Source organism: Semicossyphus pulcher, unplaced genomic scaffold (assembly GCF_022749685.1).
Source record: "Semicossyphus pulcher isolate SPU_LCO1_2020_fin unplaced genomic scaffold, fSemPul1.0.p SCAF_20, whole genome shotgun sequence".
In the NCBI taxonomy this organism is placed as follows: domain Eukaryota; kingdom Metazoa; phylum Chordata; class Actinopteri; order Labriformes; family Labridae; genus Semicossyphus; species Semicossyphus pulcher.
This window is the reverse complement of record NW_027211694.1, coordinates 5,971,078-5,982,725: the sequence shown is the minus strand read 5'-3', so window position 1 is coordinate 5,982,725 and position 11,648 is coordinate 5,971,078. Positions and strand designations below refer to the sequence as shown.

Sequence of the window (11,648 nt, the reverse complement as noted above, 5' to 3'; positions counted from 1 at the left end):
TGAAAAACTCCTCACAGGAGCTTTAAAGGGACCCTAACTTTTCCCTCATCTGTTTCAGACTTTGTTTCGCCCCCTGCTGGCCATTAGAAAAAATGCAGTTTGAAGGCACTTAGATGTATTCGCTTCACTATTTAAACCACATGGCTACATCCACCTCTTTTATACAGTCATGGGCTGAATCAAGCAAGGCAATAGGCAGAAATAGGCAACATCTGTGGCTATTTAGCTAGGCTAAGTGCTGCCTTATGTTTAGCTAGCTGCTGACTTTGTTTCCATGCTGTTTGGTATTGGGCAGCCAGCATACATTAGGTATATATCAGAACTTCTATTTCTTTATATTTGTTAGTTATTTAACCCTAAAATAGGGCTGATATTGTTGGGATTGTGCAGCTCAAAGTGGTATTAACTTTTTGGAGTACTTTAAGATGCCATTTTCCGGCATGGGACACACTTTTCTACAACAAAGGGGGCGGTAACATGCACAAAAATACTCAAGACTCAAGATTGGGTATTTGGACGGATGCTATATTGGTTGAGGTGATATTTTTCAGGGTCAAACATGGATTTATTGTGTTAGTAAATGCAAAATATTATGTCGGATTTGTATACAACTGTGACCGACCCAACACCTCAAAAAGGCCTGAGGTCCCTCTGAACGGCTCTGAACAGCCGTATCACCGAGTCCGTCCACGCCTCTCTCTGCCGCTGGTCTCTGACTCGAGCCAGGGTCTGAGCGCTGTACACCAGCGTCAGCACCGTCCTCTCAAAGTCCTGCCAGGTCAGGCGCTGCCGCCGCTGCTCGAGCTCCGCTGTCAGGCGGCGGATGTCGGAGAGCTTCTTGGGCAGGACGTCGTCGCAGAGGACCTCCAGCTTCTCGACGTTCCTCAGGGAGGCCAGCTCCTCGTCCGGGATCAGGATGGTGTGGTCTCCAGATTGGATCTGCATTCCAGCTAGCAGGATCTAATAGACACAGGTTTATTAAAGACACTATCTACTCTACTACTAACCTATAAAATAACTAACGAAAAAGTGCTAAGAACCAAAATAAACAGGGACTAAATCATCACAAAACCCCCACATACTTCACATTTCTGCTTCTTAATGTGACTGCAGCAGCACACTGTGTCCTCATTTTGTAAACAGGAGCTTTCAGCAGTGGAACGCTGACCAAATATGTGTGGCTTGGACCGACCTCCGCACATTCCCAATGTATTTAGATCGATTTCCACTAATGAGCCAACTATTTCCACCCACAGCATCCAAACTGACCTCAAAAAGCAGGTTGACGTCCTCCACTGAGTGCTGGAACGTTGGGTTGATCAGCGAATAGGTCCCACGCTTTATCCTGTATGCAGATGGATACAGAGCTACAACACACAGGAACAGGAAATTGGATTAGAGGATCTCCCTCACATTCAAGACGTGCATGTGGGTGGGCCAGAGGTTGCATAAACAGAGATGCATTACTGCTCAAATATTGTGCAGGTGAGATAGAATCTGGCTCCAGCTGTGCAGAGGGTAATTGGTCTCTGACCCGAGTCGCACATGCTTCTATATTTACAAGTGGCAGCGGCTGGTGCACCCAGAGGTGAGATATCACAGAGGAGGCAGGTGTTGCTGACCTCATTTGGTCAGATTTCAAAGTGCCTGTGTGTAGCAGACCAGAGACCCCGTAATCTGAGGTGTCCTGATAGGGCGGGGATGAAACCTCTCGCTCTGAGCTGGAGGAAACAGTTGCAGCTGCAAAATCTCTGCGACACCATGAAATCCATATTTTACTGCTGGTGGGAGCCAAGGCAATTCCACATGGTCACACAGCTCATATACACGGGTACAAGCAACTAAGCACATTTAATATTTAGTTAAAGTACATCACTCATATTTGCCTGTAAAATATGAAGCTACAACCAGAAGGTGTTTGATTTAGCTTAGCACAAAGACTGGAAAAGGAAAAATTACCATGTAACATCTAGCTTTGCCTTTTGGCCACTTGGGGGCAGTACGTTGTAAACACACAATTTATTAGTGTTTTGCCAGGACTCGTGACCATTTTGATCACATATGCGCCCGAAATTTAATCTGTGCAACCTCAAAATATATTTGGGAGCACTTGTGCGAGTGCAAGTAATTGTTGTGGATTTCGTTAGCTAATTAGTGCACAGTATTTGCTTGTATAAGCACCTCCCAAGAACCTCTGCTCCGCTCGATGCAGCCTCACTTTGCCGATCTTTCTCTCTTGCGCTTAACCACTCACTCACGCACTACGTAGCCCACCCCCCGACACAAGTTACAGCAGGAGGGGAGGCGAGATGTCGCAGCGATCATGTCATTGCAGAAAAACCACAACGTGTTGTGTACAGGTACACATACAGGTACATGTTCACATACAGATACACATACGGGTACACGCACACATGCAGATACACGTACACATACAGGTACACGTACACATACAGGTACACATACAGACACATGTACACATACACGTAAAGATACAAGTACACGTACACATGCACATACACGGAGACATACATTACATACATACATATATTGTGATGCTCTTAAATTTTTTTTGCTGGTGCTTCTAACTTTTTGAAGCACCAGCGCTACCAAGTAAAAAAGTCGATTTTGAGCCCTGTTTGCGCTAAAAATGTTGGCAAACAGTCACCTATTTACACATCCAGCAGACTTGGACTAATATTAGCACCATTTGCTGTTGGGTTTCTGGTCACTTGACAAATTCAAGCCGGATATTCACTCTATTTTAGCTCTGTTTTGGTCTGCAGCCATTTAGCTGTGCTAAATGCTGCCTAATGTTTAGCTAGCTGCTTTGTTGTCATGGTGTTTGCTGTTGGGTAGCTAGCATACATTATGTATATCAGAACTTTTTAGGTTGAGTCTACCCCTTTTTAATGGCCGTAAAACCAAAACAATTAGCTTAAAGATGGTAAAATGCCACATAGAGCTAAGGGGAAATGTAAACATGGGTGGTAAGTCACCTTGTAAGTCACAAGGTTAAAGGTTACTATCAACTTTTGATCGTAGTTTTCACTTTTCCATAAAGGATTCAATGACTTCTTACGTCATCCTAAATCCTGTGGTATCTCTTTAAAAGTAAGTGTTGAAAGTTGGAACTTTTTCAGCTTTTATCGAGGCAAAGAGCCATCTTTTAATTCTCTGCTTTAAAATGCAAAAGTGAGATAAGGCCTAATTCTTAATAAAGTCTGAAGGACACATCTGTGTTTTTGGAATGATTTATGAACCGGCCTGATCTTACAAGACCATATTTGCATTCTCATTTTTGCATAACAGCCTTGAGTGATTGTGCGCGGATATTCCCAGCGGTAATGGAGAGTCTTTGGGAGGTCAAGTTTAAACAAAGCAGGAATAAAACGGACGAGAGAGGAAAGCAGAGGGGTCACATAAGGATGCAAAGTAACCTGATACACCCTTTGACCTTCCTTTGCGTTTATATTATGACTCCTACTGCTGCGCCGAGTCTTCATGTTGTGACAACCTCTAATATGTAAGACTCCACACAGCCTAAGGAGAGTGACGTGAAAAGCAAAGTTGATTAGAGCATGATGAATAAGCTGAACTTTCTCTAGATATCTTACACATAAACCATTCCACTGCTTGGCTCAGCATGTAAGCCAACACACAGATCACACACACAGATCTCAATGAGGTGTACAGTATAAACACCGGCCTCCATCTGGATTTCTATCCAATTGCCTTCCCGCCCTACAGCGGCGTCTACGCTGCGCTGCCTCGCCAATTCTGCAGTAATGATCAGCCCTGCTGCCCGCAGCCTCGCCGGCGAGATGCATTCAGCTTTATAGCATTTGTTAGACCACACAAAGCCACACACACGCCGACTGATCTCCCCATGTACCTGCCTCCTGCTTGGGCAGCTGCCAGGCCCAGCTCCAGCTTTGCTTTCACAATGCAGCCAGTGTTAAGAATGTGAAGATTACGTGTTGCGCTATGTTCCAGGAGGGTATTTAAACAAAAAGACACGGCGCAATTATGTTATCCTTCACATATTATCTCAAACATTTCAACAACAGAGCCACAGACAGCTCTTTAGAACTCCTAACACCAAGGTTCATTTGTTTGCAACTAAGATCAAAGGTTTCCTGGCAGGAAAGCTTTCAGGAACATTTGCCAAAGTACAAAATGAAAATATTCTGATAATAAACAAAAACACAAATATTAGCATAGCACAACTTTAAAATAGAACAATGTAAACATTATAAAGATAATATTTTAGAGAACACAGGACTATCTTCTCATATAACTCTTGCCAAGACGATGAGAAGATTGAGACCTCTTTCATGTCAGCGTGCTAAATGCGCTGGATGCTGGAGCTAGCAGCCGGCTAACCTAGCATACAGGCTAAAAAAGGGGAAACGAGACAGCTAGCTTAACTGTCTCAAAAGTATCAAAATCCATCCAAGGTGCAGGCAAACAATATCCAAAGGCAAAACAAGTTCCAACAGAACAGGTGACAAATAATCCAAATGAAAACACATAAGAGGTGAAAGGAGCTACATGGAAAATCCAAGAGTACGGGAAACAGATTACAGAAAAGGATTCACTGGAGATCTACGAAGACTGACGTACTGTAAGACCAATGACCAAAGACGAACTCAGACAGGGGACCAATCAAAGGGCAGGTTAAAACAATAAGGGCAGGGCACATAGTCAAACAAGAGGGAAAACACACAAAGGCAGGAAGTGGATCAACATGAGAGACAAGGTAACAAAGTAAAACAGGAAATGACCTAAACAAAGAAATAAGAACTAAAAAACAAGACTCAGGCCGTGTCTACACGTATACGAGTACAGTTTTTGCCTCCTCTGTTTCCAAAACAAATCCCGTCCACACATGCACGGTTATAAAAAATCCCCGTCCAAACGAAAACGCAAAAACACAACGGAAACACTGTCATGAGAACCACACACCACACCAACAGGCGGCGATATAACCCAGTCATGCAAAGAAGAAGAAGAATCGCGGCCAGTCAAAACTCTGAAAAAATGTATCCCAACGTCTTTGTTCCTCAATATAGTCGACGAGTAACTGTACATATGTGTGTAAACATGTAAAAAGTCCTGAGCATCACTGTTTTTTGTCAAGTCCGTCTTTTTTCGAGGAATGTCGCCTCATTAGTGATGCGTCACCATGGAGATAACGGCGCACAGCCTGACGTCATGAGCCAAAAACTCTGTTTACCCCGTCTACACGTCTCCGCGGAGACAGAGTTTATGAAAGTCTTCACCCTGGCCTGAGTTTTACAAAAGATCTGTTTGTCTCCGACGTCTGTGTGGACGAAAAATACCCGCGGACGCGTGGGCATGGCCTAAATCTTTGCAAGAACACGGAATAAATTAAATACAAAATAAACAATAACAACTCATGACAGATATAATGTGTTTATTTGTGAGATTAGTTCATGCCTATAGGTAGAGTTTGTTAGCTTTGGACAAAGCCAGGCTAGCTTTTTCTTTGGGCTAGGCTAACTGGTTTCTGGCTGCAGCCTCATATTTAACGTAAAGATGTGAAAAAAGTCTCATAAAATGTTTCCACAAGTGTATTTTGTTAGAGACAGCACACTTAACTTGTAAAATATAATCAAAAATCATTGATACTAACAAGTTTTGCATTTACAGTTTTTAAGCTAGGCTAAGCTAACTGCCTTTAGCCTCAGGCTCCATACTTGCCGTAAAGACATGAGAGAGGTATCATTCTTCTCATCCAGCACTCAGGTTCTTTGAATGACATCTCCATACATGCTCAGCTAAATGTTTCAAGATGTTTTCCACGATGACAGTGACTCCTGAGTTGAATATAAATTCCCTCCTTTAGGAGCTGTAAGCCTCCAAACTCCCAGTAACAGTTTTGAGGACATTTCCCTGGATCCGACACTGATGAGCAGCTCTGCTACGAGTGCATCACATCTTGTAGCGGGAAATTTACACTCCTCATTGAGCGAGTGACTCCCAAATGCACGATCAACAGCAGAGGAGGGATGGCTGCGCAGTCATATTAGAGGCACTCCAGCTTCCTCGGAGCATTGTCAATGTAAACAAAACAACACCCGCGGGGGAGAGAGCGTTCATTAGAACAAGGGTTATGTTACTAAAGGATGGAGGAGATGGAGGGGAACGACAGCACGGAGGCCAACCCAACGCTCATTTACATTTAAAATTAATAATCTGTGATTTACATAAAAGATGTCTCCGATTCTGTCTGACATCGCTGTAACATAATAGTCCTTTGGCTTGTAGAAAAGGGTTTTATATCTCCAGAAGCAAAAGAAGAAAAACGTCACTGCTGGTTATTGCTCACACGGTGGGAGCAGCACCGCAGTCGACACAGCAGCAAGCCATGTGTCTTATAACATTTATAAAGCTACAAACAATGAATCTCGGCATTTTAAAGTTGAACATTTGTCTACTAAAACAGGTGGAGGACTCAAATGCAGGTAAGCTAAAAGAAAAGTTTACTTCCAAGATACTAAAGAACAGGAGAGCAGCCGGGAGAGAGAAGCAGAACAAAAAGGGCAAGGCAGGCCGGCTAAGAGTCCAGAAAGCAGGCAAAGGTTAATAACAAGAAAAAGCAGACAGACAGACAAGCAAGATAAGGTTGAAACACTGAGGCTGGGATGCACAACAAACAATCAGACAGGGAATGGAGGGAAAGGGTTACGTATATATATACTGAGAGGCGGATAAAGGGATTCGGAACAGGTGGACACATGGATGCAGGGGTCAGGCGATGATAGAGGAGCGGGAAAAGCTGAGGGTCACTGCAGGTCAGGGAAGCAGGTGGCTCTTGAAATGGGAGCAGAAATGAGGAATGAAACACTAGCAATTAAAATAAACACATCTCATGCTGAAATCTGCTTTTTACAGATTTCATCCAACATGTAGGCTTTTTAATTTTGACAGGACTGCGAACCATCTTGACAGGCTTTTAATAGAGAGCGCAAAAGGTGCACAATCTGAAGAAGCTGCTAGCTTATTAACTGTGTAGCGCCATCCCCCTTCATTAAACCTTCCTTTATTGGAGCATCAACAGAGAAACGGTTTGCTAACTCTAATGAGACAGGTGTTGAAGGTGCAGATACATCTTGGGATAAACTGTGTGAACTTAATGTCTCATTAGCTAGCTATCTTAGGTAGAATTTCTCTTGTGTGGGTGAACAATCCCGAGAACAAAACACTATTAGTAGTTAGCAGCACGGTAGAGAGAAAATAGAAAGAGCTCCTTTTAAGGATGAGCGCTAGCTTGACTAGCTAGCTGGCTAGAGTTAACGGTTAGCTCACTAGCTACTGTACTTTAGCTTCTAACTCTGTTAGTTATCACCCTTTTGAGTCTGTAAACGAATATCTAGCGAGATGTGCTGCTTCACTTCCTCGAGTCAAACTAAAAGAAGTCAAAGATGCAGAAACAGAACTTAATTACGAAAAGGAATCTCAAACTGAATTAGCGATAGGCCTATAGCCTGTTTTGGCTAATGTGAGATGCTCATTTATGTTTATTTTTCAGCCACTATTGAAGTGACTAATTTAACAGTCTGACAGTGGTATTTATGGTAACTCTGATTAAACATGGATTTAAGATGATGCTAGAAACAAGTTATTTAGACAGTAGCGAGGATAAGTCTTTATCTTTAACGTGCTAATCTCAAAGACCTCAGTTTCTTTCTCTTTGGCGAGAAATGGTAATTGTGGGAGCACACTTCCCAGATATCTAGCCAGTGTTGCATGTGTGACGTCCACGGTTGGCTCCGGTTGTAACTCTTGATTTTCCTCGCTGACGGTCGCTTTCCTTTTTAGACTGTTTGCTTCATCTGAGCGTCGAGTTTGTTTCTTTTTCTTTGGATTTTCACTTAGTTTTGAAGTTGTATCTGTAGTCATCGATCTTTTCTTTGTTTGCTCAGCCATAGCAGATTACTGTTTACTCGCATCACTTGCAGAGAGCGGAAAAGCAGCCGCTTAGCTCCGCCTAGCAGTCCAACCACTGCTGGGTGATGGAAAACGCGTCACTAACTGGGCGCCGCTTGTGATTTTTTCCGCGACCACCAGTCCATAATTCTGCAAATGCAAAGGCTTTCATCAGTGGGCCATAGCCTCAATCATCATTGTGTTAACTCGTTCGGCGATAGATATAGACTTAACTGATTATCACTATAACAATATTTTTTGCTTATAATGAGGTATTAAGCTACATGAGAAATATTAAAACACAATGCATAGAATGCTTAGAAGAAGAAACTATATTTGTAATAGAGATCAAAAGTCCCTGCACTATATTCCCACTAGCAGAGTAAGATATACTGTACGTCTAAGCATTAATATTTAAGTTGAACATGTTATTTCAGGGGAATAAACCTCACAACATCTCTGCTGCTCGTTCTGAGCCTGTTCATGCCTCTCGCTTGCTTCCCCGCTCTCCTCCAGCGCTCCGTACAATCAGAGTTTGGATGGGCAGGCTTCCCCCAATGTCATTATGCACAGGCAGGGAACTTGTAATCTCCCGCTAACTGCTTGCAAGGAGACGAGGGAACAACAAAGATCCATTAATTAGCAGGGCTAAATGGTATTTCTGGCTGGAGGGATGTCTTGATGAGAGAAAAAAAAAAAGAGGAGGGGAATCAAACCAAAACAATAACAAAACAGACGTCTGGATCCCTCCAGCTTACGGTAAAGCGGGGTGAAAAGGACACGGAAGAGAAATAAATCGTGCCGCAGTTGCTCGTCTTCTGCTTAGCATTTTAATTTACTTCCACTTTTCACTGTTACTTTAAATACAATTTATAACGTACACACAGACTTCCCCGTCAAAACCCCCACTGTGAGACAAATCTATGAGGGGCTAAGCTGCAATAAAGACACTTAGTATCGCCGGGAAGTCGAGATAGGATTTGACACTGTGTATGTTAGCAAACGTAGAGATTGGTGATGATTGGAGACGCCGGACGATACTGTTAAAAGTGTTTTCTGCAGATCAATATGTTCAGGTTTTAGTCTTAAAAATGACCAAAAAGATTAAACTTTTCAGGACATGGTTAGCCAAGAAAAGTTGTAGGTAGACTGTCCGAAGAGTGTCTTTGCCTTGTTTTAGACAAAAAAATTGAAGCTGCAGTTGTCAATATTTTTTATGGATTCAATTCCGGGTGGGGAGTGAGTCTCTGCCTCAAGTGACGGGTTTAAGTATCTCGTGGTCTTGTTCACAGTGATGGTAACATGAGATTGACAGGCGGCTCGGTGCAGCATCAGCAGTAATGCGGCCGTTGAACCGGACCGTCGTGGTGAAGAGGGAGCTGAGCCTGAAGGCAAAGCTTTCGATTTACCGGTCGATCTACGTTCCAGCCCTCACCTGTGGTCACGAGCTGTGGGTCGTGACCGAAAGACTGAGATTGCAGATACAAGCGGCCTTAGAGATAGGGTAAGGAGCTCGGAGATCCGGGTGAAGCTTGGAGTAGAGCCGCTACTCCTTCGCATCGAAAGGAGCCAGTTGAGGTGGTTCGGTACGGTGGCCCTGAAGTGCAAATCCCATCGGCAAAACAGAAAACACAACGACATTAACCAAACCGGAAAAGGAAGTTCGGTTTTTACTCGAAGTCTTTGCCACAATTTTGGCAATACATTGCGACGTGTTTCCATTTGACTGGTGGTGTTGTCCTTCCGGTTCAAAGGACAGACCAGTCCAATCAGCGACGATTCATGTCGCTCGAGGGTACCTTCCTTTTCCGGTTTGGTTAATGCTGTTGTGTTTTCTGTTTTGCCGTTGTGATTTGCACTTCAGGGCAACCGTAGTTCGGGCATCTGATTAGGATGCCTCCTGGGCGCCTCCCTTTGGAGGTTTTTCAGGCACATTTAACTGGGAGGAGACCTTTGGGCAGACCCAGAGCTTGCCGAAGTGGTTGCCATAGGTTACAGATAATGATACGCATAGCGTCACCCCGTCCATTAACGGGATTGGCTCCTTAGGTTTGTGACGTCACAAACCTGCCAATCTGAAAACGTGTCCTTGCAGTTTAAAAGCAGACAAGCCCAGCTATGGAGATGACTGCTCACGTTGTCCCTAATATGTCCTGTAGCACATGAAGAACACCACGTGGAGATGGAGTGGTCTTTAAAAATGTTCACACCAGAAGCTCTTCAAAAACAGGAGTTCAATAAATATTTTTCTCTCCTGAAGGTGATTTTAATGTCATGTGTCTTATCCAAAGAGTTTAAGATATACGAGTCTAGAGAAAGGAATTTCCTTAGTGAGTGAGTCCAGTAGCAACAGGCCCGTCCCTTTTCACTGGAAAAGATCAGCTGCTTTCCCGTGTATCGTAATGAAACCGATTTCTCAGGAAGATAAACACATTCCTGGACACAGTTCACATAGGACATCAAGATTCAACCATCACACATTTTCTAATAAACTTATCTTACAAATAAGGATGAAAACCATCTGAATTTGTGTGTCATGGATAATCATTCAAACAGCTTCTTACATGATGTTGACATTGTGGCCTATGAAGAATAATACAGATATAATGTAGACATGGAGGAGTCTGACAGCCACCTACCTTTCCTGTGGTGCTGAGTGGCTTCCAGGTAGACTGACAGGTAAACAACGATGAGCAGAGCCCACCACTGCATGTTGATAATCCTCACAGACATCCTCGCACACACTCTTCATCCAGTGTCACTCTGTCTCTTTGGGGATGGAGTTACTGTCATAAGCGGACATAACAACACAGGATAAAAAACGCTCTGGCTTTTGAGATTTACTATTTTCACATGCAGGAGCATTCCTTTATTCACTCTATTCATTTTCATGTCGCCTCCTCCCTCACTCCATCCTCTCTCCCTCTCTATTTTTCTTTTTTTTTCTGTGTGTGTGTGTGTGTGTGTGTGTGTGTGTGTGTGTGTGTTCTCCGCTCAGGCCAGACTGTCTGAGCTCTCATCTGGAAATCATCAGCATTTGGGTATAGTGCCTGCACTCTTGGCTGGACTTCTCTCTCCCTGGCTGACTGGTTCAGTTACTGAGCGACTCTCAAACTGACCGGATAACTAGGATGGCGACTGGATGAGTGGTTGACTGACTCGTCAATCGATTGCCTGAGGATAATGAAATCCCGTGAGACAGAACCACAGCAGGGCTGGAAGAAGACATGCAAGGTGTCCTTAGAAAACAGCCGTGGTTTGATCAAGCTTCCTTTTCAGCTTAGTGGTTTCTTGCAACTTACATATTTATTTTCATGTATTTAGACCATTCTGATAATGGTGATGGGTCTTTCTTAAGGGTTGGTCTGTCACTTGGTCTGCCACCGTCGCCACGACTTCTATATCGAGTTTCATCCAGGGACACTATTAAATAAACATTTAAATTTGTCCACTTGTTTATCACCAAATAGACCACTTGCAAAACTAATGACATTCCCATCAAATAGTTAAGTGCTTATTAGCAAAAACTAGCATGCTAACACTGTAAAAAAGATGATGAACATGGCAACATTATGCTCTTCAAACATGACAATTAGCATTGCAACTGAAAGCAATTAATTTAGTGCTAATTCAAAAACTAGCATGCTAACACACTAAGATAAGAAAAAGGGACATAGCAAACATTACGCCCT

General features: G+C 43.3%; 1 protein-coding gene across 1 annotated transcript; it reads right to left on the bottom strand.

Moving 5' to 3' along the window:
* Positions 1–520: 520 nt before the first annotated feature.
* LOC138599797 (protein FAM180A) lies at positions 521–10,671 on the bottom strand. The gene is made up of 3 exons (XM_069671552.1): positions 10,596–10,671; positions 1,270–1,367; positions 521–960 (listed from the first exon to the last, which is right to left on the bottom strand). Exons 1-3 carry the CDS (start codon positions 10,666–10,668, stop codon positions 631–633), a joined length of 501 nt encoding a protein of 166 aa, XP_069527653.1. The 5' UTR covers positions 10,669–10,671; the 3' UTR covers positions 521–630.
* Positions 10,672–11,648: the final 977 nt, after the last annotated feature.

Excerpts from the sequence above, each read along its gene's own strand:
- LOC138599797 (XM_069671552.1), bottom strand. The coding sequence starts at position 10,668 with ATGCAGTGGTGGGCTCTGCTCATCGTTGTTTACCTGTCAGTCTACCTG. Across the intron at positions 1,368-10,595 it reads CACTCAGCACCACAGGAAAG|CTCTGTATCCATCTGCATAC; the intron begins GTAGGTGGCTGT and ends TGTGTGTTGTAG. Across the intron at positions 961-1,269 it reads ACGTCAACCTGCTTTTTGAG|ATCCTGCTAGCTGGAATGCA; the intron begins GTCAGTTTGGAT and ends TGTGTCTATTAG.